Raw genomic sequence first — 27,917 nt, forward strand, 5'->3', positions numbered from 1 at the left:
ATTTCTCTGCAGAACATAAAAAGTCAGAAAAGGATTTTATTTTCCCCTACATAGCATATAATTTACATCAATCATCCCAGGAGGTCAGTACCACTGGGGTGTCATTTAAATACAATGAATATAAAGTAATGAAGCTCTTGCTGGAGTGGATGGCCACAATTCTCGGAGAAAGAGAGAGAAAGAGTTTCCAAAGCATGTGGAGAAAACACAACGGGAGACCGAGTGAATTCATCACACCACAAAAATGTCTCCATCCTGTCGACAAAGTCATTAAAGGAAAATGAACCATTGTTACTCTAGACGCTTGCATTCCTTTGGCATAATAACTTCAGTATAGAAGCGTTGGTGCAAAGAGAATTTGCACACACAAGAGAAAAAAAATTTAATCTATTTAAAAAAAAAAAAGAGTGTAGCCAGATTATGTAATGAAAGAAATCCTCCATGCTCCAAAGAAGAGACGGAGCCTCAGTAGAAGCCACAACTAATAAGGAACCGTATGCAGCGGTACAGGGTGGTTTCTTTTCCTCCTGCCAAGAAGTCAAAGTAAATGCCAACATGGACTGTTCTTTTCCGATAACCCACAAATGATGTTCTCCTTTAATTACACAAATGTTTCTACCCTCAGTTGATCCATAGCCATCCTGGTTTTTAAGATCCCTTGTTGAGATTTCCGCAGTACCATTTCCCCTTTCATATTCATTTACTTTCAATATTTTTTCAGTCTCCTTAAAAGCAATCTTTGAGGAATGAAGGGATTAGAAAGGTTTTCTGTGTTCAATTTTATGTAATTCCCTGGCAAAGGGTGTCCAAATGAGAGAAAGTGTCATGTGCATACAGTAAATCATAGCACGTACCGGTTCTAGTTGTACTTCTGCAGGTCTGCCAAAAGGAATCGCCAATATAAAGCGAACCATCATGCAATCCCTGGTTAATAAATAAATAAATATATAGGGTTAAAAAGCTTCAGCAAAAATCATTCACTTTATTTTAAATTATTTCATGCTATGGCGAAGTCTTATTTGTTATACATGTTAAAACAGAAACATGCTAATTAAATTATCACATTTATTGTCAAAACTATATAGGAATGCAATACATAGAAAGCCCCTTCAGTTATATTATACTGTATTATTTATGTAATAGAAGAGCACCGAGTTGATTTAAGGAAACACTGAAAGAGAAATCTGTCCTTTACTTTTTGTAACTGCACTGGAACAGGGAACATGCTCAAGAAATGAGCAGAACACTGTGGAGGAAACATACACCAGCAAACACCAAATCATACCTGTTAATTACAACAAATATGCTTGCAGACAACAGCAAGCATGCTATTTATTCATCATTTACAACCACTGAAGTGTAGGGATTGAATTGGTTTGCTGGCAATTGTCCCAATTAATTGGGCGTGCTATTTATTAGGGTGCTGATTAAAGTGTACTCTGCAATATAATAGTCGAGTATGAAGTTGCCAACTCTTATTCACTCCTGGCTCATATGGATAAAAGCAGGAGAGTAGATGAGTACAATATGAAAATAATGATGTATTCTGTGCCAAAATGGATTTGAGGCAACTCCAATGCCTGGAGATTAAAGACCTAGAGAAACAGAATTAGGTAGCATCATGATCTTGAAGATAGAAATTTGTGAAGTGTAATCCAGTTTTGATGAAGAGCTTCAATCTGTAATGGTCGTTTTGCACACATGTTCGCACTCCTATCAGGAGCCAACACCATGAGCACGTCCTCGTGCAAGCAGTGTGCTAATGAAATAGAAAATAGGATAAAAGCAGAGTTTTGTTCCTGACTGATCTGTGTGAATTCACTTGAAGAAAAGCTGCTGGGGGGTCCTGTTCCTTGCTACCGACTCCTTCAGCCAGCCCAATCAATCGCCCTAACTGAGAGAGTCTTTTAAATAACTCTGGTTTATTGTGCACTGTTCAAAACCATGGCTTCCACAAAAGAGGTTAGGAGTTTCCACACACAATCAAGGAAACTCATGCTAATAATTTTATATATTATCTGAAGTAACGCTTGGGGTTTGATCCCAGCCAAGATAACCAGCAGAGCAAACCAAAATCATGACTTGTACCAGCAAAGAATTTCTTGGTTCTGGATCGTTCATAACTTACCTTGTTAGCTCTGATGCAAAACCCAAGTGCAAGGCCCAAGTTTCCATGATTTAGTAACACACTAGTAAGCCTACATGTGCTTTTGTTCTTACCTACTTCTTACAATGGCCACAGCATTTTGGCACGTCCTGCACTGCACCTCTGCAGCCAGAAGTACTCAGGGGTGACCCCTGTGATTAGAGAGCTCCAGGCCAGAGCCAGTTCTGTCCTAATGAAAGAAATTAAGTCAAAGAAATTAAGGCAAAGCTCCAATTCTCCCAAGCAAGGGGAGAAGCCGTCGCTAGTAGCCAGAGACTCTCCCCTAGCTAGGGAGCAGGTAGCAGCCTTAGCTAAACATTTTCCCTCTGGATCTCAGGGAACTCAGTGAAGCAAAGCAACATGACGAGAGATTCCTCACCCATGTAATTACCCCTGCTGATTACTCCTGCTTGCCAACATTTAACTGGAACCACCTTACTGCACAAAAAGACAACCGAAGTAGTTTAACTCTGGTGAACCAAAAGCACTGTACTAATACCAGTACGTATTCTGGCAACTGGGATGTCAGGAGTAGGTTTCAGTTGTAATCCCCAAAAATTAGCTGTCTGCATGTGGTCTCCTTTAGGCTGCTGTTATAGTCAATGGAAACCCAGTCAATGTCAGTGCAAGCAAGGGACCAGCTCAGTTCATCCTAAAGCAGACACCTATGCTTGGTCCTCAGAATTGCTCTCCAGAAGCCACTGACTGCATTTCTCTATGCCAGGTGCTCTGGGCAATGCTGTCTGGCCTCTACCTGCCTTTCCAAAGAGCGAATGGCCTCCCACAGGTCCTGACTCATGTGCCAGCCCCATTTCTTAGGCAACCCAAAGCACCTCTAATGGCACTGGATACTTAATTATAGGCAAGTGAATTGACCTTTAGGTCACTGTTGAGTATAATGGGAGCTTAAATGTAAACTTTTACACTGTACACAACTAAATTCAGGTGTCTGAACGTGGAACACAGCTCTCCTCCAGCTGTCAGTTGTCCAAGGAAAATAGCATTATATATAGTTATTGTTTAGTCATATTAGACATACAAATCAAAGCATTATGTTGCTCACAGAAAATTTGCAGGTTTCTGAGTCCTTTGTATCCCTAACAAAAATACAGCTGGGGCCATTGTGGCACAGAGGGCAGGTGGGATCCTCAGGTTAACCATTTCCAAATTACATGTTCAGGTTATTATGGACTCCTGTCATTAGCCTTTGAAAGATAAGTGAGAATTAACCCGAACACTGAGCTTTCCTCTGCAGAGGAAATGTGAGCAGAGAAGGGCATTAGTTCTTTCTGGATTGCATATTAATATAATGAAAACTTCCAGAATCAGGTACACCCAAAGCAGTATTTTTTTTTTGAAATATAGGAATAGTGCCAGGAATTTGCATCACATTACTCCCGAATTGCAGAATAAATAACATCAGCCACAGGTTGCTAAGGATTTAATTTCCTCAACGTCCTGGAACAAATTAATGTTATTTGACCATGCAGAGCAGGTAGAATGCTGAGTTTATGGTTCCCCAAAACATTTTGGTCTTTAATGTGGGTGCCCAGTGGTGCTAATCTGTGTACATAAGATAACAGATACAAATGTATCAGGGAAACTTTTTTTTTTCTCTGAATAAATGTTTAAATATTTAGGGCCAAATTCCATTGCTAAACATATGAACACAGCTCTCTTTGAGTTCATTGGAGTTGTGTGTGTGTATCTAAGAGCAGAACTTGGCCCTTATGTTTTAGATTTTAGCACTAAGCTTCCAGTGTGAAATAACGTGTGATCTGTAACACACAGCAAAGTGGTGAGACCTACTTTTAAAGGGTACAATTACATGCTTCTGTCTTTCTTTTGGATAAGAAGCACTGCCTTCAGCAGAGCTCCTGAGAATACTCTTACCCCTTCTCTAGACAGTCTTTCTTTTGTTTATAAGGTGCTCCTTTGACAGCTTTGATCAGTTACGTAGCTGGGACATGGAGTAGGATATGTTTTTATTTCTCTGCTACTTCTCTCCAATTTCCACTCTGCTAGTTTTGAGTTAGCATCGTGGCAGAAAATACAGAAACATTTTAAGATACTCTTGGAATAATGAATTAGATATATATTTTTTTAATTATAAACAATTTAAGGTGTTGATTTTAACCTACAAGCAATGTGTTCAGATCAGCCAAAGAACATATCTGGTCACTCTTTCCAATGAACCAATATTACAGCTGAGATCAGCTGAAGCATTTTTCTAGGAATTGAGACACAGTGCCAGTAAAGAAGGCCTGAATCTGAAGAAATCCTTTCCATATTCTTGCTGTCTTCTTTATCCCTCTATTACAAAGATATAATGTAAAATACCTAGATTCTTGAGTACCCATTTTATTTGTAAGTTCATTTGTATTTGTACAATCACGTAGCATCCAGGACCAGGGAAGACAAAGAATGACTGTGTGGTACTTGTGCAATCTTGTGTGAAAACCATAGGACATGCTGTCTGATAAAAACCTCTAGCAATGCCAAAAAGAAGAAACAGTGCTGCAAGAAAGGGAGAAAGAGAGAGAGAGGGAGAGAGAAAGAGAGAAAGGAAAGAGAGAGAGAGAAAAAGAGAGAAAAAGAGAGAAAGAGAGAGAAAAAGAGAGAAAGAGAGAGAAAAAGAGAGAAAAAGAGAGAAAGAGAGAGAAAAAGAGAGAAAGAGAGAGAAAAAGAGAGAAAGGGAGAGAAAGAGAGAAAGGGAGAGAAAGAGAGAAAGGAAAGAGAGAGAGAGAAAGGGAGAAAAAGAGAAAATGGAAAGAGAGAGAGAGAGAGAGAGAAAGAAAGAAAGAAAAAGAGAGAAAGAGAGAAAGAGAGAAAGAAAAAGAAAGAAAGAAAGAAAGAAAGAAAGAAAGAAAGAAAGAAAGAAAGAAAGAAAGAAAGAAAGAAAGAAAGAAAGAAAGAAAGAAAGAAAGAAAGAAAAGTACAAGCCCAGTGACTGACCACTCTCGAAATTCCTCAAAAATTACTTTTTCCCATCTTAAATATAGCTCTGGGTTTTCTCATTATCAAAAAAATACTCTGACTGTTATCAACTCTGTGAGTGTACTGAACAGTTCATATATTTTAGAGGACTTTCTGAAAGTCGGGTTCTTTTTGGGGATTAAAGCTTTTGAGGAATGGAAGGCTTTTGGAAGATTTTTTTATGAATTTCACTGTCTATTTTAGATTCTTTTTCTGTGGCAATATGCTAATGCTAATGGCATCCAGCACAGTTGAGAAAGATCTTGCACAGTTTTTAAAGCTTTACAGTTGAAGTTATAAGTGAGAGTGAGCTGCTATGCTCCTTTAGTTCCTCCATAGACAGACAGACAGACAGACAGATAAAACAGTAATCCTAAAAATGTTGTTCCATTTCTAGTCAAAATACTATTTTATGGCATTCATTGCAAAGGTCAACTAGAAGTTGTTCCATACAAAATAACATTGTATGTAATCAGGTTGAGAGAAACTTCTGCTTCAGTTTCCTTCCTTGTATGCTACCTGTTTCTTTGCCCAGTTGTAGGAATAAATAGCAAAGGAAAAGGAAACTTATGTAATAATCCACTTCTTTCATGATGCTCTCGTGGAGTTGGGCAGTTAATAACAAGCATCTCAGAGGCAGAGATACTCAGTCTGGTTCTGTTTGATAAACCAGTTTCCAGCATACCTTTTCACATAAGAGTACGTAAGAGAAAATGGTATATGAAGTGTCTGCAGATTCAGCAATATACATCGTGTCATCAGCTTCATGTGATGAGAATATTGATCACTTGCTTATAGCCTAGGTGCTTTCTTCTACTAACTGTTCTATCAAAGTCATTTTTTTCTTTAAATTTGACTGCATAATCTTAAAAATCATCCAATTTGGATGATTGGCTTGTGGCCTTGCATGTTATATTTATGAAGATGACAAATAACACTGTATTAAAAAAGTGGTCATCATCTGATATTCTGCAAGTATATGTTGGCAAAGAAAGTCTCAACCCATGTTGACACCGTAGACATTGCAGTATTGTAGCTTTACTGAATTGTGACTTTTCTACTGCTGGTATCTCAGAGCAGGAGGTATGTACTACCCCAAACAAATGATGTGTTTTTGATGAGTGTTGTCAAAGCACCTGCCTGCTCTCCACACATCTTGGAGTAGCGTTGAAACCAACTTCTCTTCCAGTGTGGACAAAGCCACCAAGTTCAACAACTATTGTAACAAATTCTTTGTTCTTGACACTGATTCAAGTCCTGTTTGCCTTCTTCAGGCAAGTTCTCCCGTGAGCCCTCGACAGGCATGATTTGCTACAGAAAGCAATGAACTTACCTGACCTTGTCCGCACGAGTGAGGCAACCACTTCTACTGCTGCTTGAGTGAACCTGAGGGTGGAAAACTATTTTTGACACCCCTTTTCAAAAACAGGTCATTTTTCTAGAGAAAACAAAGCCCCGGTGACATTCCATAGCATATGTGCTGAAATACAATGGGGTGAGGTAAGGACATGGGATCATCACTCAGGGAGGCACTCACTAGTTTTAAACTCAGAGTGCTTTCACAGGTAGAATAGCATTTACTAAAGATTGTATTGATAATTTCAAATATGATTGGGTAAAGAAAATAAGCACATATATTGTATACATATATTACATTAGGCGGACATCACAAATATTGACAGTCCTGTTCTCCTCTCCCACCACTGTAAATCAAGATGTGGACCACTGAAAGACACTTAGTTATTTATGCATGAGAAACACTTCAGTATTTCAGAAAATATGATATAAAGACACTGCTGAATTTCCCTCTCCTCGCTTAATTTTCATGATTGTCTTGAGCAGCTATGTCTCTAGTGGATCCAGAACATAAAATGGAGAGGAAAGGAGCAGGGAAGGGGTGTAAGATAGGATTTCAGGGTGGGCAGCCAGGAGAAGAGAAGTGTCTGTCCGATTCTAATTTACTCTAAGATATAGAGCAAACAGATTTGCAGACCAGACAGTTTTCAGACTTACTAAACATCTTGAACATACTGAGAGCTCTCTGTTTATTTCAGATGCATAAAACACTGCAACTTGCCAGTAAATGCAACTAGGCATGCAAGTGTGTGCATGAAGATAACGTATTAGTTACAAGAATTATAATTGTCCTATCATTATCTTTTCTTTCTTTCCTGAATCAGGGTGAATGTGCCATAATCTCTTAAGAATCTCGTGATAAGTAAATGTCAGGAATGGCTTTTTTATTATTATTATTATTTTATTTGGAGCTGCCAACTGTCTATTTTAGACATAACATCACCCTTTGCTGTAGCCTTCCACATAAAAGCACCATGAACAGTAATGTCTCTAAGCAAGCATGAATGATTGGCTTGCAGATTCTTTACCAAAAAGGGAGTTTATTTACTTCACACAGGTCATAAATTTCGTTAGAAAAACTATCAGTGGCAATCTCCATGTGGTGTTTAGTAAACAGTTTTCCTCTGATTCCCTCAGTCCTTGTACTGCAATTGTCGAAAACAGTGGAACAGAGCCTTCTCACACCTAAAACTAAGAAATATTCCAGCTCTTTAAGTGGAAACGAAGAACTGAGAGGCTTTACATATCCGTCAGTGTTCAGACATAGCAATGTGAAAGGATAAGAGAACAATGCAAAGTAGCCAGTTACCTAAAGGCCTGCCTCCACTTCCCTTATGTGAAGCAGCACCTTACTCCATGAAGGCTCCCATTGAAATCAATGGGACTGCAGGCAGAATAAGGCTTTTCTTTCTTACTTAGCAAGGGAAAAAAAAAAGGGGGGGGGAGGGAAGAAAAAAGAAAAAAAAAAAAAGACAGAGGGTGGGATCTGCCTTTTCATGTAATGGGCTTTTATCTGCTCAAAATCACGCTAACCTCAGGGTGCCAAGCACAGTGTGTTTGAAAGCTTTCCAAGGATGGGAAGAGCTGCTGCATCTTCTCCACTACAAAGGGAAGCTTGGTAGGAATGAGAGCTGCTGTGGTCGTACACGAAAGGTTTTGCCTCTGCTTTGCCCCCTCTAAGGACCTCTTACTTGTTCCTCCTGGATGCTTCCAGGTTATAGCTATTATTATTATTATTATTATTATTATTATTATTATTATTATTATTATTGCTTAAATTAGGAAAATGTTTGACTGACTGACTTCACTATGAGTTTTGTCATGAGAAGACAGAAGGATTTTCTCTTGCTTTTCAACACTTATGCATTTAATAAATAAAATTTTTATAAAAGAAACTTAAATAACAGGTTTGGGTATTATATCACATAAGCTCCTAATGTCAGAATACTCCTAATATTCCGACCTCAGAGAATCTTATTCACATTTGAAAGGCTAGTGTTAATTATTAAAATTTTAATTACTCGTGTTACTTTAGGAGCCTGACCATATTTGAGACAAGTATCTTGAAACTTATCATCACTGAATTATGAAGTGCGTTAGAACAGAAACGTCCAGAATTTGTACACGACTATTTTTCTTTTCTATCACTTCAAAACAGGCTATTTTAAAAAATCTGTAAAGAATTTTGACTTCTGAACTGACAGCATAAGCCAGATTTCAGCCTGGAAGGAATTTTTATGGTTGAATTATAGACTTCTAAAAGACACAATTTAAAACCGAACTGCTGACAGTCATTCTGATCATGTTTTATAAGCTACCATTAACTAGGATGAGACCTTAAAGGAGGAACACATCCCATATCTCGCTGCTGACTCTAGGGTTTCTTATCCTTCCCTCTAAAACATCTCGTGCAGCCTACTGTCAGGGAGAACAGCGGTCAGACGAGACTGACTACAGATCCAATCCAGTCTAGCGAGCCCGGTGCTGCTACGGAAGCTTTGCAGAATTTAGCTGCCAACTGCTCTGTCTGCACTGCGCACGCGCAGGAGAAAACCTCAACAATTTTCAGAAGGTTACAGCTCAGCCAAGTTTGGGTGGATCCTTTTGGTCAAGGGCAACAAAAGGAACTTATCTGATTTTCTGTCCCTGCTCCTCTCTTCTTTGGTAAAACTTCCCATTGCTGCTCCGGAATAGACACTGGGATGGCTCTAAGAAATGTTTAAGCTTTGGTGAAACAATGTGCTTTGTCTTACCACCGCTCTAGAAAGCAACAGAAGTATTCCTGCTGGAGGGTTCCAAAAAAAATCAGCTTGAGGCAGACTCAGGATTGAAAATCTCATCCTGAACAGTTAAAATTTGGCAACGTTACCTGAGTGAAAACAAGGTCTTACACTGGAAAGTGGTAGGCAGGCTTAACTGCAGATACTCCTGGCAGCTTCACCTATAACATTTTTTCTGCCAGATCTTTGTCTTTTATTACTAGAGAGACTTGTTCCTGTGATGTTTAATGTTTTGTCATTAGCTCTCAAGGCCTGGTTCTGGACTGATGCTGTTGTCTTCTGGGACACGGCTGCCAATGCCCCAGCTGATGGCCAAGGAGTGATCCTATATTTCTCTCCACACACCAAAGGCCTTAAGACCACACCTAATGAGGGGTGCAGGTGTTTTATACTAAAACGTGAACAGCGTGCTCAGCATTTTCTGGATTACATTATATCACAAATATAGTTGTGTTCTTGATCCTCTGGTCTGGCCTGACATTGCTCAGTTCATCATTGGAAGGAATATCAAGACAGAAAGGGCAAAAATAGACTAATTTTTCTAGTTCCTCAAATAGCTGATTTACTACGTACATTATGTTCACTTCACATTTACCATTACTCAGTGCTTTGATCTTCTATTTCACCCCTGTAGGCTGCCCCTACCTCTTTCAATACTGCATGTTTCCATCCCTTTTTAGAGCAAGTTTTGCACTGTTTTCTTTCTATTCCTCCAGCTTCTAGGTTCGTGATATTAAAAAATCTGCCTAACAATTATTTCTGCCATTCGTGCTACTGAGAATAGATTTCCAACGGGAATCCTCACCACTGCAACACTAGGAGGGTAAATGCAAGGATCTGAAATTCTTGTGGTTGGGAGCATTAAAAATTACCTCTGCTACCTGAGTCTGACATACTCATGGAGGATCTTCCCCGGGAGCTTTATGGAGCTTGTATCTGGCCAGAGTGCACTTCATTAGTCTCTTAAAAACCAGCATGCAAAACGTAGGGACTCTGCAAGGTTCCAAATGTATAAACCCTTTTTAATTACAAACAGTTATACCACCCACTTTCCCCACAGTTAGTCAAGGGAACCAGTTTTCATTGAGGTCAACAGAAAAAATAACCGTGAAGTTTCTGGCTCATGCTGCTTTTATATATGCTGAAAGAAGGAAACAGAAACAGAAAAAAAAAAAAAAAAAAAAAAAAAAAGTTCATTTTTTAGCCTTTATGTCTCTAAAACAACGTGCTGTTTTTGTCTGAAATTGTTCAAGACGGTTTCTCTGTTAGTTTGTTTTTTCTCATTTTGAATTGGTTACACAGAATTTGTGACCGGGCTTAATGGAAAGGGACAAAGTCAATCTTGCCATGGAAAAAGTTTGTCCCTAACTATGGGACCCTAACAACTTTCTTCAGTTAGATTTTCAGATCGCATGCTACGAGCAAAGAAGATGAATATAATTTACTTGAAAAAGATGGGCCAAACTTTTTTTTCTGATCATAGTATGCTGGCAGCTTTTTACTGCCAGACAGGCCATACCTTCCCTTTAAAATATTGCTACAAGGTGGGAAGTTGGCCCTCCTTCCTTTTCCTTCACAACGATGGCATGGCCACCTGCTGCTCGATACCTCACTGAAAATCATGCTGTCCCACTGGGGTTGCAGACAGGGTGGGGAATGGAAGAACCCTACGGCAGGACTGAGAGCCAGGTTTGCAGCCTGTGCTTGTTAGTGGAGCAGAAAATAAATCATTAGGAGAAAATCCAGACTTCAGTAACTGTTTACTCTCTTGTTTGCATAACATGCGTTTCGCTGCATGCCACGGAGAAGCCAACCATTTTTCAGTAGTGACACGGCAGGTTTCTTACCAGCTTTTTGAATTCATCTCCTGGTATTACTGGTATGTTTTACGGGAGCAGAGCCCTGCTACTTTTTTGACTTCTGAGGACTTTACATGCATTTCTTATATCTGGAAGCATGTGTTAATAACTAGTACCCCTTTCTACACTGAAGCAAAACTTGCCCCAGAGCCAGTCAGCATCAAATCCGGAGGCAGAGCGCACAAGTTTCAGCCATCAGTCCTTGCTTACTACCAAAAACCTAGTGGAAAAAAGTAATATTCTGGAATTCATTTATTTATTTGTCTATCTATTTATTATTTACTTAATATGATCATTTTCCAACCTGACTTTTGAACCTCTGTGCTTATATTTGTATTGGGGACTAGAAATACTAAAAATCAGTGTGTGGTGCTGAAATATTAAATGGTGTCAGCTAATTTCAGGACACAACGAGTGTTCTTTTATCTAGGCCGTAAATCAAGGGGACAGGGACACAGTAGTTAAACAAACCAGAGTTGTCCAGAGTCTGAATACGAACGTTGTAGTTACAGAACCCATTACCACATGTCTACTTAACAGACCAAATAACATGCAAATCTGGAGTTACTATTTGTCTTTTTTTTTTAAAAAAAAAAAAAAAAGTGCAAAGAATAGCTGGGCAAACAGTCAATTCGCAGCCAAAGCGAAAGCAAAGCACTGCCAAGAGCCACTGGAGCTTATCTTGCCCCTGCTGAAATGAATGGAAATTTGGGCAATCCCTTCTGTAGCACTAAGCTTACTGAAGTTGACACATTTTGACCTGATGCTCATTTTCACGAATTAATTAAAAACTTTTAGCAGGTAGATGTTGGAAAGAGAATATTGGCACGTCCTCAGCTATAGTAATAATTGCTGACGTTGCTGTAGTCACTCCAACTAAAAATATCCAAGGCAATAACAAACCCCATGAACCCGTTCACTTATTCCTTTTTCACAAAGGCTATTTACTTCTATAGCTCAAAATAAATCCTGTACTCATCATATTTACAGCACATTCCAGCCCGGCAAACTGGCATCGAAACTATTTATTTAGGGAACATCATCCAGGTTTGCATCTTTCAAATTCGACAATTATTTTTCCTCTCGAGCATACGATACTTACAACGTGAGCGCGCTAGGCCCGGGTTTTAGAAAAGTAACAGTAAACAAACCCTGTGCTGTTTAAAACATTACCTTTTTGGCAAAAAGCGATATAATTATGGCTGCATCCATAACTTAATTAAAAGGGAAAAAGCTGAAAGACAATCAAAATTGCAGCAATCGTAGCTGTACTAATGAAAATCTTATTTTATAAAGTGGATCTGAAGGTGTTTGTTGAGACATAATTTGCAGTGCAAGCACATTTTTTCACTAACCCTCCTGCAATTCTCTAACATCTTAAAATATGACCCATTTTGCAACCAGGGCTAAAATTCCGAGAAGTTCTGAAATGAAAGCCGAGGAAAGCCGAGCAGCAGGGTTGCTCTCCATTTCAGCCAAATCCCAGCCAAAGTTCCAGATTATATATATCATAACATGAATTACTATTTTGAAAAAATCCCGTCCAGCTTTTATGCAAGTCCATAAACATTACTGGTACTTTTATTAATTTGTCCATAACCATTTAAATAAAATGCTAGTACTCTGAGCTGTGATCTGTTCCAGGCTGTAGTAAGTTCCTGTTAAATGTGTAAATGTTCAGCAGAAAGATATTTTTGCTTGGAGACTGAAAATCAGCTGTGCCAGATACCTGAAACTTTGTTAGGGCGTTCAGTGGAAAATTTTCTTTCAAGATTATAAATAACCGTGGACTATTTTAAGTGACCTTACACTGGTAGCTTCCAATAACATATTTGGGTTTATCCTAATTAACTTTTTATTTTATTTTAGTAGGAAGAGAGGCGACTGTAAAACTTTTAGTGTGGCCAATTAAAAGTGGAAATGTATCTTCTTGTTTGAAATGTAATGACTGTCAGGTATATATAGCATTTGGGTATAAGACATCCTCTTGCCTTCTTTCTAGCACCTTTGGAATAGCTCTAATGGAAAGCTTTTCCCTTCCAGCTAAGGGGGGGTGGGGGGGAATAAATTAATAAAACATGGTGGTCACAAACATTTTACTCAAATAATTATGAAAAGGTGTATTTTCGGTATTGCAACTACAGTAAGGTGGAGCTTCTGAATATCCCCTGTGCTCTCGGTGGAGTGTGATGGTCCTTTGGAGGTGCCTGTGGCCCCTGGGGGAAAGCAGCCCCCTGTCCTTGCTGCAGGAGGGGGGGCAAGCTCAGGGAGGGTTTGCTCCTTACCCACAGAGACTGCATAGGTGCAGTAGGGTAGGAAACTTCCCCCATCCCCTCTGGTATTTGAAGAGGAAAAGAGGAATGAAAAAAAAAAAAGAAGTAAAACATAAAGGAATAAATAAAGAAATAAAAATAAAGAAATAAATAAAAAAATGAAGAAACAAAGAAAGAAATAAAAATAAATAAAAAATAAAGAAAATATAAAGAAATGAAGAAATACCAAATAGAAGCACGAAGAAATAAAAAATAAAGAAATGAAATAAAGAAATAAAAATAATAAAGAAATAAAACATAAAGAAAAAAGACAAAAAATAGAAATAAAGAAATAATAATAAGGAAATAAAGGAGAAAAAAAAAAGAAAAATGAAAAAAGGAAAAGGAAAAAGGGAAAAAATAAAAAAATGAAAAAAAAAAGATAAAAAGTTAAAAAAATACATTTAAAAAATTTAAAAAAGAGTGAAAACGGGTGTAGCTGCGTGCAGGGCGGCGGCGCAGGGGCTGTCGCCCCCCGATGTGGCCGTGGGAAAGACCCCGGGGGGGGCCGGAGCGGTCCCGGCAGCCGCCGCCCCCCCCCCGAGCCGCGCGGAGCGGCGGTGCGCGGAGCGAGAGCTCTCCCCTGCGACCGATCGGCAGAGCTCGGCCTCCGAGCGCCGCGGCGGGGCCGCCCGGCTCCTGCTGCCCCACCTTCCCCTCCGGTCCCCGGGGGTGTGGGGACGACACACGGTGACCCCCCCCCCCCCCCACCACCCCCGGCGGGGATCAAAAGGGGACCGGCGGGAGGGCACGGGGAGAGCCTGGGGGGGCTCAGCTCCGCCAGCCCATCTCTGCACGGAGGGTGGCTCGGTGTAAAGGATGCGTGGAAGGGAGGTCCCCCTTCCAGGACACCCCCCCCAAGGCCCCCACCCATGGGCACCCCCCCAGGGACACCCAGCACGGCCCCCCCCCCGCCACGCCGGCCGCTCGCAAGAAGGTGGCAGGAGCCCGAAGGAGCAAAACCTTAGAAATTAGCGGGAGGGATGTGATAGGTCCTTATCTGCCCCGGGAGGCGGTTACACTTTTTTACTATTGGGTATGTAAATTGTTTTTAATAAGATCTGCCTTTTTTTTTTTCTTTTTTCTTTTTTTTTTTTTTTTTTTTTTTTTTTTTTAAGGCAGAAAACAAACCAGACTCCCTTTACCTTAATAGTCTGAGGGGGGTTTTATAGCTTTCATTCATTCAAGGAAATGTTTTAGGCGTTAGACTACCGGAGACTTAGAAAAAAAAAAAGAAAAAAAAAAACTTTGGCACCAGCTTATTATTACTTTTTTTTTTTTTTTTTTAAACAAGATTTTTCATATATATATATTTTAAAACAAACAAGCCCCAAAGTGTTAATGGAAAAAACCCGGCGAGAAGTGGAGCTCGGAGACCGTGTCCCGCTGCCCCCCTTCCCTGTCCTCGTCCCCCTCCCCGTGGGTGAGCCCGGCTCGGAGCAGAGTTTCTCCTCCTGTGGGGGATGCACATTGTTTTATTTATTTTGAAGGCTGCAGAAGTCTGAGGACTGAAGCACCACGTGCTGCTGACTCTCATCAGCATAATGATCGCCTTAGCCAGAGAGTCCTGTATATATAAACCACAAAAACCTAATCATTAGAAATCCCAGCCTCCAAAAACCACATTCAGGACAAAAAACCGTGGCGTGTTTTTTCGGCTCCTTCATCTTCCCCGACCTCAACTTCTTGGGACCCAAAAGAAGTTTTGTTGTTTTTGCTTTGCTTTTTTTTTTTTTTTTTTTTTTCAAAACGATTTTCAGAAAGAAAAATAACTCAGACAAACCGACGTTTTAATGATTTTTTTTTGCTGCTGTTGTTCATCAGGGGCGGAAAAAAAAAAAAAAAGGAAAGATTTTTGTTAGCCTATTCAACTCAACGGACTTGGATCCAGCAGCGACTTAATTAAAAGGACCGGACTGCACCGAGGCTGCCTTTTCCCAGAATTTACTTGGGCATATTTTAGAAATCAGCCTAAAGAGAACTGTTTTTTTTTCTTTCTTTCCTTTTTCCCTTTTTTTTCTTTTCCCCAAACTGCGCTCCCCGCTTTTTTTTTTTTTTTTTTTTTTTTTTTTTTTTTTTTTTCTCCCTGGGAATCCGAAAGTTCAACTTTTCTTAAGCCCCGAAGCCTCCCAGAGGAACCGGCTAAAGCCTCTCTTCTCATTCTCAGCTGTGGGACTTCCCTCCTGGCCCGGCCCCCCTAAAACTTTCTTTTCACCCCAACCCCCCCCCCCCCTCCGGGAGCGCCTTTCGGAGCCCCGGCTTCCTAAAGCCAAGGGCAAGAAGCGGGGGGAGCCCAGCGGGACTTCGTCCGTATTTCTTTTTTTTTTTTTTTTCCTTTTTTTTCTCCTATTTTCTTTTTTTCGCTGTTTATTTGTCCGGAGGAGGAAGACTTCTTTGGAGGAAACCGGGACGTTCCCCTCGACACCCCCCTTGAAAGTTCCGCTCCTCTGCTGGCCGCCGCGCACAGCAGCAGCCCAGGAAGCCCGAGCGGCAGCAGCGCCTTCTCTTCTCCCCAGCCAACCTTAGAAAATCCGAAAAGAAAAAAAAAAAAAAAAAAAGGACTGGGAGGGAGGGGAAGGAAAAAAAAAAAAAAGGAAAGAAACTCAAGCACTTGAGGAAAGAAGCGGTGGCGAGAAGGAGGGAAAGGAGCAGAGAGACTGTGCGAGAAGGGAGGAAGGAAGGAGGAGGAGAAGCGGCGCGGTGCAGCCGGGACCATGCAGCTTCCAGCCGGGCTCTGCTGAGAGCCGCAGCCCCGGCCCCAAGCCCACCGTCGCCCTCCTCGCTGCTGCGGGCTGCAGGCGCCCCCAGACCGGCATCGCATCGCCCCCCGCCCCGTCCGGCTGCCTCGGAGAAAAACAAACAAACAAACCAAAAAACAACAGACTGAGATTTTTTTTTTTTTCCTCGTGCATTTAATCTGCTGGCTTTTTTATTATTGTTATTATTATTTTTTTTTCGCTTTTTGGCCCTTGATCTTGACGCCTCCACTTTTTCATTCACCCTTTTTTTTTCGACGATTTTTTTTTTTAATTTTTATTTTTTACAACCCCCTACCCCCCCCCCTTTTTTTTTTTTTTTCTACACGCCTCCTCCAGCGATCCCCCCTCACCGCTCCCCCCCCTTCCCCCCCCCCCCGCCCCCCAATTCGCTAACTTGTGGCTGTTGTGATGCGTATTCCCGTAGATCCCAGCACCAGCCGGAGGTTCAGCCCCCCCTCCAGCAGCCTGCAGCCCGGCAAGATGAGCGAAGTCAGCCCGGTCGTAGTAGCCCAACAGCAGCAGCAGCAGCAACAGCAGCAGCAGCAGCAGCAGCAGCAGCAAGAAGCCGCGGCCGCCGTGCCCAGGCTGCGCCCCCACGATAACCGCACCATGGTGGAGATCATCGCTGACCACCCCGCCGAGCTGGTCCGCACCGACAGCCCCAACTTCCTGTGCTCCGTGCTGCCCTCGCACTGGCGCTGCAACAAGACCCTCCCGGTGGCATTCAAGGTGAGCCCCCCCCCCCCCCCCCCCACAACGCCCCCCCCCAACAACCCTCAAGACCCAGCCCCCCCGGCGCCCCCCCCGCCTTTCCCCGCCGATGCTGTCCTGGCAGAGGGGATTTCGTGCCCCCCCCCCCCCCTCCCGGAGTCATTGCTGTGTGTATGGGGTCCCCCCCCCTCAGCACTCCTCATCCTGAAGTGCCCCCTCTCCGTCTTGTGTTGATTCGTGTCCCCCCCGTGTGTCCCCCTCTCAGCGCTGCAATGACTTCTGTGCCCCCACAATGACTTCTGTGTCCCCCTCAGTGACTTCTGTGCCCCCCTCAATGACTTCTGTCCCCCCCTCATCCTTCAGTGCCTGCTGTGTCCCCCCCGTCTTGCAATGACTTCTGTGCTCCCCCCCTACAGTGTCTCCTGCCCCCCCACTCCGTCCTGCAATGACTCCTGCTCCCCCTCCCTCCTTGCATCTGTCTCCCCCCACACACACACACTTCAGCCTGCAATGATTCCTGAGCCCCCCCCATCTTGCACTGATTTCTGTGCCCCCCATCCTGCTGTGCCTCTTGTGCCCCCCCCTCCCGTCTTGCACTGCCTCCTGTGTGTCCTCCTGCCGTCCTGCACCAACTTCTGTGCCCCCCTCCCTCCGTCCTGCAGTGACTTCTGTGTCCCCTCTGTCCTGCAGTGACTTCTGTGCCCCCCCAGTGCCTCCTGTGTCCCCCTCCCACCCCCATCCTGCACTGACTCCTTCCTCCCCCTCCCCAATGTCTCTGGTGTATGCGTGTCCCACTGACCCTCAGGAGCTTCTGTGCCTCCTGTGTCCCCCCCCCAGGCCTATAGGGGTTTTGTACCCCCCTCGTGCTTCAGTACCCCCTGCACCCCCCCAGCCTGGCAGTGCCCTTTGTACCCACCCTGTCCTGCTGTCTCCTGTGCCCACCCCATCCCGCTGTGCTTCCCGTGTCCCCTGCAATGCCTGGTCACCCCCCCCTCCCCGTCACCTCCCACCCTATGGGGGTCATCCTGTTATTTCTCTCCCCACAGGGCAGAACTGGTGTCCCCCCCCTCAAGCGTCTCCCTCTGTCCGTGTGCCACCCCCAGCCCAAATCCTCTCTTTCCCACTTTTTTTTTTTTTTTTAAATCCCCCTCCCCCCCCATTGAGGAATGGGCAATTTACTCGTGTGCAAGAGCTGGGTGCAAAATGGATGCCCCCCCCTTCAACCTCTGCCTCTATCCCCGTCCTGAGGCTGGCGGGGTGCACACCGGGGGGGTGCTGTGAGACGTGTTGTAAGGGATGGGGTCCCTGGGGGGGGTCAGGCTGGGGTGGGAGAACGGGAGTGGGTCTTCAGTGCCACCCCTCCTCCCCCATCCCAAAGCCCCCCTGTGGCCCACAGGCAGCGCGGGCCGAGATGGGGTGGGGAGACCCCAGGGGGGAGGCCGGGACCCCCTCGCTTCTCCTGATGGAGGAGCAGGGAAGTGCCTGGCCCTGGGACACTCCCTCCTCAGCAAGGCCTGAGGAGAAACGGATGCCATGTCCCGCTGCATCCCCACCTCGGGCGAGGAGAGGGCTGCTTGGCTGCTCCATCAACAGCACCGGTTGTGTGCTTGAAAGCGAGCCCTCCTCCTTCCCTGCAGCATCCGACAGCATTAGCTTTGGATGTCCTCTCCCGTGGCCATTGGTGGGGATGGAGAGGGACGGGTGTCCTGGGACACCTGCCCGGCTTCGGCCTGGGATGTGGGGTGCCCGTGGAGGGCTGGAAGGGAGCTGGGCTTGTAAAGGGTCTGAGCGTTTCCAGGCCGTGCGCTGGAAAGCTGTACTGGCATTACCGCTTTTTGCGGGGAAAATTGTTAAAAGTGGCTAAACGTAGTGGTTCTCAAGGGGCTGTCAGTAACGGTGCCATGCTGATGGGAGGCAGTAGGGATGCAGGCCAGGGCAGGCCAAAGGTTGCGGGTACAGGCAAGGAACCTGTCAGGCTTTGAGGTGCAGGACGGCTCCGAACGTGGCCTGCTTTTGTGGTCGGCAAGGGTCAGGCTGAGTGCAAATAACAGAAAAACGGTGCCTCGGTGGGTGCTGGTGGGCCAGGCGTGGGCCACGGAGCGGTTCTGCTTCACGGGGCTGCGGTGTGAGGAGGAGGAGGAGCTCTCCCAGGGCCGTGATTGTGATTTAATTCAGTAGTAGATTAGCTTGGTATTGTAGCCGCTTTCTATAGACGCGGTGTGGGAGCTCTCACATTACCGTATCCGTATTTCTGTTTTCATTTGAAAACCCCGAGCCTTCTCCCACCTTACGGCGATTCAAAGGATGCGGTCGCAGCTCATTAGAATAAGGGAGAGATCTACACTAAATATTAAAGTATTTAGAATGATACCCCAATAAGACTACGTCCATGCGATAAAGGGGTTGAAAAAGGATCAGAGCATTTCCCAAACTGCTAATATTCATATGTACTTCTACGTGTTTTGTATTTGGGTCATAAGTGGGGTTGCTGACAGGCAGGTATGGGTCTGACCGATCTACTGATGCCTCACGATTGCTGAATTGTCCCTCCAGCTCTGGGTACGTCTGTGCTTTCCCATGTAGCATGCGATCCGTACTTTGTTCTCTTTCAAATATGGCATATATATATGCCCTTACTTACTGGTGAATTAATTAGAAACTCAGTTGAAATAAATTTGACAATTCTTAAAATTGTATGTCATTTGTCAAATGCGGCTTGTCTGCAGCTGCCCAGTACTTTTAGACCAAAGAAGCTGCAGCAAAACACTTGATGTGATACAGCAGAGTGGGAATTATCGCAGAAAAAGAAAAAAAAAAGAGACAGATTTGGGCTATAGAAATCTCGGCTAAGCAGTAACTTGAAAGTAAAATGGCTCACAGACAACACACTTTTTGAAGTTTTATTGGCAATAAATAATATGTTGATGATAATGTTTTGAGTGGTGCGTTAAGTGTGTCATAATTCTCTCGCAGAGATCTCCAGTTAAAAAGTACCCTGGATATAGCACTGTTTTAATTTAAGAAAAAAACAGATATAAATCATATGCAGGAAAGGAAGTATGTTATAAACAGTGCTGGGTTTGATTATAATTTTGTGAAATAATGTTGGCTAAGTATTACATTTGAATTTTAAGTATTAATATTTACACACTCTGGGGAGGGAGTCCGCATTGAATGTACTAACTAATAAGATTGCTAATGCAAACTGTTTTTGTGGTGAAGAGCATTAAACATGTACTTCCTAACAGAGCTCTCACAATCTCGTAATATTCAAGCAGAAAAGGAATGGATATTGTGCACTGGGATCCACATCATATTTACTCACTGATGTTTCTTAATAGCCAGCCGCCCTTTATCTGCGTACAGTCATCAGGATTTGGCCCTCTGTTTATGCTGCTGTCTGGGAGTTTTTACTGAAGTCATAAAGACCCAAATTGCCACCCTAGATGTTACGAGAGGCTTCTGGATGTTGTCTTGCATGAGGCTGGTAACAGTAAAGCACCTTAGTGGACATAAAGGCAGGAAAAAAATTGACGTGAGGTATATATATACCATCTCTCCCAGTAGCACCACAGTAGTTCAGGGTCTGTCAGCATTTCCACTCCAAACCCCAGTTTTCAGACTTTATAACTCAGCTGTTTTAAATAACTTCAAGCTGAAACCTGGTGTATAAATTGTCAGCCCAGATGTGTATTTTTAAACAAAAAAGTAGTGCAAATCAGTTATTCTGTTTTAAGTTATAGAACATTAAAATATTTTTAATAGTATCAGATGCTCTTTTGGCAATCTCTGGAAAAGACATTCTCACTACGGAAGATTTGACATTCAGAGGCTGTTTGAATTCGGTATTTTGCAAGAGGAGTTATTGAAGTGATAGGTATCAATGTCTGAGGGGAGCTATTTAGCAAGTACACTAGCTTTTTTTTTTTTTTTTTTTGAAACAAGCGTTTCACTCTGTAGAAAGCCTCAGTACCTGCTCCTGTTCAGTATTTCTGCTTCATGCATATAGCTTCCATCTTTTAGGATACATTCTTTGGCAATTTTCAATCCCTCTGGACAGAAAACGGGCAAACAGGTTGCCTGACCAGATGAGAATTGTGCTATGCAAAAAAAATACATAGTTATTTTTGTCTTGTAAGAATAGGTTTGTTTTTATTTTGTGGTTTCGTCTGAGTTCTAGTATCATGTTGAGTTTTAAAGAAAGCAAAATTAATTTTAATCATCAAAATGTGTAGGTAGCTTGATATGGAAAATGAATGCTATGAAATGGTGGAGGTATTTATGTTTGAAGAATAGGTAAAAAACTTGCATTGTGGCTCTTTTCATCTTTAAATTTTTACTTAGTTCTTATTCATTTCACAGTGCACTTGCAATCCATTTTCTATGAATATTCAAAAAATTTTTGATTGAGACATGGCATAAAATCACCAAATCAAGGTTTATGCAATTCTTTCAATGTGTAAAGTTACATTTTAAAATTCTCAGTGATCTATATTTCCCCAGGTTTCAAATTTGTTTTGCGAAGAAGCTTTGTTCTAGGCAGTGCTGTTATTTACACGTGCAGTAATCTTCTGGTATTTCGTGACAGAAAAAGACACGAAAGTAGGAAAATTACAAACATCTTACTCCCGTAGCATAGCAGGGGAGCTTTTTGTGTAAGAGGACTTTCTTTTAATAGCCGAAGTTGCGTGTTTTCACCCCCGATCTCAGCTCGCCTTTTCCTCCAGCCCTCTCCTCGTAAGCCTCCCGGAGATGTTGCATCATGCTGCATCAGCAGCCGGTGCGTTGCAGCCGGGATGCGGTCCTCGATCAGGCGTGATAGCGCAGCCAGCCCGGCAGCGGCACGTGAAGCTCCACGCCACCACCTGGGCTGCCAAACTGCACCAGCATCGACAGAGGAAAGCTAGGAAAGAAACCTGTGAGAAGTACCGGCAGGGGTGCAGAAGGGCCTTTTTAGAGGCTTTGAGTCCCGTTCGCCTCTCTTCCTCTTGCCCAGGCGATGCAGCTGGGGACAAGGGGTGCTGCAGGCTGCCCGCTGCGTGCCCCAGCTTCCTAGGCAGCCGGAGGTGAGCAGGGGATGCAGTCATTTCACTCCCTCTTCTGAGGCCCCCGACAGACTCGCACTTCCTCCCGTGCTCTCGGTTTCTTTGCATTTCTGGAGTTAATGCGATTTTTTTTGTTTGTGACAAATAAAAAAGCAGAGGTTGCAACCACCCTGGGCGTTAATGTGCATAACAAGAGTGCCCAGAGTTAGCACACTGTCACAGAGAAGGGAGCGCTTTAAAAGCAGCCCCTTACTTTAAAACTTTAAGCTGATAGCCATTTATTAAGGGTTCGAGTCAGCCCCTCTGCTCAGCCGATGATTATTGGTGATGTGATTACCATTTGCCTCCAGTGGGATTCTTTACACCTCGCTTTGAAGCCCTCGGACCTGGTTGCTGTCAGACCCAAGGCAGGGAGCTGGTGGCATCTCAGATCTTATCCACAAAGGTGGCTCTTGTGTTTTCATGCTCAGGGACATTTGAATCACTTTAAAGTCAAATCCTTCCACGTAGACCTCACAGCAGTTAGTGGCAGGACTCCGTTTTCAATTTTGGGTGGTGTTACCTGGTGTTTTGTGGAAAAACAGAAAGGCATCGGGGTAATCCATTTTTATTTTTTTCAGTCAGCTTTGCTTTATGCTTTCCCTTAAGAAGATGAACCCCATTTTTCAATAACACAGTCTATTTTAAATGTTTTCAGGTTTTGTATACCTTTGTCATTAATTTTTGTTGTCATGTAGAAACACTTTACAGTGCACTGGGCCATGCAATGCTCTCCACATATATTCAGAACTCTTTCTTTTTACTTAATTAATATTACAGTGCAACCTTCAATTATTAGTTTCAGGCATGATCATTTATGGGAAAAACATTTCAAGCAGGGCTTATGACAAAATGTCATGCATATTTCAGGAGACAGAATAAAATGAGTTATATAAAAAATCATAGCTCACCATGTAAACTGGTAGAAATTGCAAAAGAACAGGTTTTGTGTCTCAAAGTTATGTTTTTTTTTGAAGTTGCAGCTCAGCTGTGCAGTATTTGTGGACCTCTTTTTGTTGTAAATGCATTTCTAGCATCAGTATTAGTTAACTGGGCAACAGGAAATTATTTCCACTTCTGTGGAGTTGTTTTTTTTTTTATACCGTGTGAAGAAATGTGTATGTTTTCTTCCTAGTAACTTAGTATTCCTGTTTAACTTTGTTTTTGCTTTAAAAAGTCACAGTGTTGCAATAACTTAGGTATCACTGGTGTTTTCAAATTAAAATATAGTGGCTGTCCGCTCTGGGGTATTTATCTCATCATAGATTAGAGCACTACAGAACCGCCGAGGCATAGAAGTGGGACTATCAGGGAGCTGCAACGTAGGGAGAAACACTTTAATTTATTCTGCTCACCCATCCTGGAATTTGAGCGGGGTATCGGTGCTAACCACACGCGACTCTTGCGAGCGCTCTGAAGATTTACATGCCTGCGAGGAAATGCAGCCTTTGTTTCATCTTGCATCTGAAGAGCTTGACTTGCAGCCACGGAGTGCTCCATTGCAGCTCGCTTTGAGCCGTGCCCGGTGCCACCCCGGTGCCACCCGTCGCGATGGGTCTGCGGGTGCTGCTGGTGGCCCCGTGAGGCGGCCACAGGCTGGGAGGCTGGGCCCGACCACCACCAACCCAGCCTGAGTGCTGTGGCTGCTGATAGCAATCCCCGACTTTCCATTTCAAATGTGCTCTCGTGTGTAATTTATGGCTACGAGCCCTGCCTCGTGTTTTCTTGCTGCACACTGGTTGCTGAGAACAAAGTTGGCCTTCAGGAAGTATTAAACCAGGCCCTCTACATAAGGCTGTTGAATGTTTCAGAAGAAATGTAACAAAGAAGTAACTCCCTATTAGGCTGTGAGAGAGGGAGACAATACATGATGTTTCTTTGTTTGATGTGGCACTTTGTTCTGTGTTCAGCTAACACATGACTGTTCACCACAGTTGGCTGGAGAAGCTGCCACAGAGCTTCGTCATGAGCATGGCCGGGTGCAAAGCTGGGACGGCGACACGCGTTTTCGAGGGTTGTCTCACGAGCTGTGGTTTTTCTTCCCGTTTTAACAGGTGGTGGCCTTGGGAGAAGTGCCCGATGGGACCGTGGTCACTGTCATGGCTGGAAACGATGAGAACTACTCTGCAGAGCTGCGAAACGCTTCTGCCGTGATGAAGAACCAGGTGGCCAGATTCAATGACTTACGATTTGTGGGAAGAAGTGGAAGAGGTAGGCCACTGCGCTGTACGCGTTCATAGTGAAGCAAAAGAAAAGTCTAGACATCAGACTCATTTCACAAGGAAATACAGATTAGCGTGTAAATAAATCGCTGTCAGCCTTTTATGAATGCATCTTTTATTTGCAAGCTTCAGCAAACTTTGTCCAACCAAGTGAAGTGTTTTTCTCCCTCGCAAAGTTTTTCTGCCGCGTCTTTGTTCATTTTTGAGACACCAGTTTTACAAAAATGATTCACAGAGTACCTTGGTTCCCTATTCTAATTGAACAGCAAAAGTGGAAGAAAGTGAGGATATTTGTGATGAGTTTTGTACAGTCAGATAGTGCATCTCAGGCCACGGTAACGAGAGACGCAGAATTCCCTTTAGCAGCAGAGCTTCTTCTGAAGTCGTTGCAGAAGAGCTATAATTAAGGCGGTTTTGCATATCACATGTGCTATAGGTTATATTCTTTAAGGGCTTACAGCTATTGGTAGAAAGCTTTCTAGTGACTTCCCTGCCCTTTACGATCAAACTACATATGACCCGCAGAGATACGCCTTACTTTTCTTTTTAGTAACCTGGCTGACTTTTTTATGAATTGCTATAAGCTTTGGCTTGAACGAAATTTAACCTTTACTTTAAATGTCAGGGCGGGTGACTTTCAATTTTTTTGAAGATTTAGAGTGCTGTCATTGTCCTCCAGCTGTTCAGGACCTTCCTGTAACCTGGGAAGCACACTGCAGTTATAGAAAGCCTTTGTAATCACTGCAAGCCGGAAAAGAATTTAAGATTCTTGTAGCTGCCTTAAAATTTGAGGTAATGATTGAAAGGATCGCTTGAAGGAAGCTGGCACTTCAGTCTTTGCTGCAGAAATCCTCAGAGGAGTTTGTTATATCAGTCCTTGCTTCAACCTAAATATTTTTGCTTTACGTACTCACAGTAATTATTCATTTTTAAACCAGCCCTGCATGGAGGGAAACAAAGAAATAAAAGCTGAACGGTCTGTGCTGGGAATTAGCAATAAAGCTAATTTACAATAGTATTCCTTAAAAAAAGCAGTTGTAATTCATCATAGGTAAGGAAAGAACATTTGTCAAAAAAAAAAAAAAATCAAACATATGACAGAGGCCTAGATAGTTTAAGTCAGTCAGAATGCTTTTACAATTACTGGTGTTTTGTGAAAGTGATTCCATAAGTGTGGCTTGAGTGGCTACTTTTTTATTTTAGTAACCTGGCTAAACAATTATTTTACAACTTGAAAATTATTGATAATAAAGAATAACTCAAAATGCAGAATAACTACTGCAGAAGTAATGCAGTATAAATGCAAACTTCACTGCCCTTTTGGATAAGGTGCTACCTTCCTCTTCCATTTGTCTTGCTTTCTTTGAAAAAACAGCCTGCTTTGTTATTCTGCTGATGGATTAGGTTTGAAGGTTCCCTGGCTCCATCACTAATGCTTGCCTTACAGTAAAAGTTCAGCAGTGTATCAGTATTTCAGCAGAGCTGAAAAAGAACTGAGATATGATGTACTACCTCTGATCTGTGAATTTCATTTGAAATGTATGATATATACTTTTTTATTAAAACATAGGAAATGAACTAGAGAGCCTACAACCTCAGTGGCTATAGATATAGACACATGTAAACACAAAACTTCTGAAATTTTGTTCCAGTAATTTAATTTATATTGGTATCTAGTAGATTTGGAATAGAACTTTTCTCTGATCAGTCTGGGTAGAATCTATGGAAAAGCGATAGTGTACTTTTCAAACCCTCAACATATTTATTTAAGAGACTTCAAAGAAAAACAAAGGGTGTGCACTGTTTTACTATATTGGCTTTCTGAGTTTTGGCTAGTTTCCCAAATAGCAATTTTTATATTTAAAAAAAAAAAAAAGGAAGAAAAAAGACAGACTTAACTGCTTGCAGACTTTTCACGCATGGAAGATGAAGAAAGCTTCTTTTGATGAAGTGTAATTATGTCCAAACAGAGCTGACCCCCTCCCCCTATATTTCTTATGATCTTAACGGAAGAAAGTAGGGCTTTTCCTTTGAAGCAGCCGGGACTCGGTGGAGGATCTGAAATGCTGCATTCTGCTGCCAGAGGCAGGATGGAGAAATTGGTCCAGACTTGTCTTCCAGACTTAGAACAGAGAGGGAGAGAGAGAGAGAGAGAAAAGGAGAAAGAGTTATCATTAATGATAGATTTTTATAACTCCGCTTAAAATAGCAGGAAAGAAAGCAGTAGTTGCAAACAGAAGTGAGAAAGCTACTTACATAGACAAATGTCGGTAGATGCAGGTCGTGAAGTAGAACAGGAAAAATAAAGTAATAAAGAAATCATTTTTTTCGGTGGCGAGAAGCTAATCCACACCTGTTCCTGACTTTAGATTTACATCTTTCTAAACAGCTTGCTCTTTGATCTCTGTATCTCTAAATTTGATTGTGAAGTCTGAATCATCAACTTACCACTTCACCTTCTCTCCCACGTTTTTTTCTTGCTTCCCATGGCTCAATGGAGAAACTTGAATTTTATACATATTAATGCTGCTTGCCTGGCAGAAGCCCTGACTTCACGCTTTTGTTTGTATAATGTCTCTTAAACACCTTTCTGGATTCATCAGAATAAGTAACCAGAGCTCTTTATGTGAATGCAGAAGTTGTTTGTATGTGGTTTTGAGGCAGTAGCTCACTTTTACAAGCCTTATCCACAGCGCAGAGAAGAAAGAATTCCTGTCTTCAATAAGCAGGGGATCATAACCTTAATTTTGTTGTCTCCTGATACTTTAATCACATTAGTATCTAACTGAAAAAATATGCAACACACACAAGCTGCTGAGTCTCCTTTCAAGCTAATTTCTGTTTTTTGCCTTGTGCTTCAACATATGTCCATCTCGTCCTTTTCTGTGTCGGCTAGACTCACATGTGTGAATAACAAAGAATGCACAGTTTAGACACACTAAAGCAGTAGTGCCAGATGCCTGCTTGGCTAGGGAATTTAATAAAAGAGTACTACAATTAGTCTTTAGCTTCTGAAAGTGGATAGTTGAAATGACTAAGGGCATAAAGGCAAACGGTAAAAAGTGCATTAAAGGATTTCGTAGCAGAGGAAGGATATCTGTGAAATCAGTTACATCTATCTGTGGAAAGCATAGGCATCATTGAAACGTGTGACCTTAAAAATTTATTTTGTTCTTAATCCTGTAATATGTAAATCATCTCTTGAAAGCTCTGGAACCTGAGCGTGCTGGCAGGGCTGTGCAGCGCCCTGCAATAAAGCGATGTATTGTTTACTGAGTGCGGTGGGGCTTCATGAATGTTACTTCATTAATGCTTCTGTGTGTTAGAATACCAGCTAGGGAACAAAACCAGTTTCCCTTTCAAATTAGGTGCTTACCTGTTCAACTTGGGCTGGCTGAGAGGCAGTAATGAAGTGCTCACAGGCGAGGTCGAAACGCAGCTCTTTATGAAGGAGTGTGTATTTGCTGGCTGCTGTATCATCCGAGGATATATTTAGTGCAGAAAACCTTGCAGTGCTTTTCTACAGAATGAGTTTACAGAGTCTTTGAAATAGTATGTTTTGCTGGGCTAATTTTTAGTTGTAATAGACTTCAGTACTGATTTGGCACAGAAGTAGGAACGGTAGCGTTGGAAGGCCAAATTCTTCATTCCGAGGTGTATGGAAAATCCCTTTAGCATCTTTGGCAGCTGCCAATAGTATTCTACTCGTTTT

At 42.6% G+C, this 27,917-nt stretch overlaps 1 protein-coding gene across 4 annotated transcripts in view; it reads left to right on the forward strand.

The window, feature by feature from the left end:
* Positions 1-27,917, forward strand: part of RUNX2 (RUNX family transcription factor 2) — a 217,353-nt gene that overhangs the window by 45,536 nt on the left and 143,900 nt on the right. For all 4 annotated transcript variants that reach the window (XM_038176222.2, XM_038176219.2, XM_038176223.2 and 1 more), the window contains 2 exons: positions 16,613-16,917; positions 24,038-24,194. In XM_038176222.2, the coding sequence (XP_038032150.2) occupies positions 16,613-16,917; positions 24,038-24,194 (462 nt within the window). The remainder of the gene's footprint in view (positions 1-16,612; positions 16,918-24,037; positions 24,195-27,917) is intronic.

Source organism: Anas platyrhynchos, chromosome 3 (genome assembly GCF_047663525.1).
Source record: "Anas platyrhynchos isolate ZD024472 breed Pekin duck chromosome 3, IASCAAS_PekinDuck_T2T, whole genome shotgun sequence".
Lineage (NCBI taxonomy): Eukaryota > Metazoa > Chordata > Aves > Anseriformes > Anatidae > Anas > Anas platyrhynchos.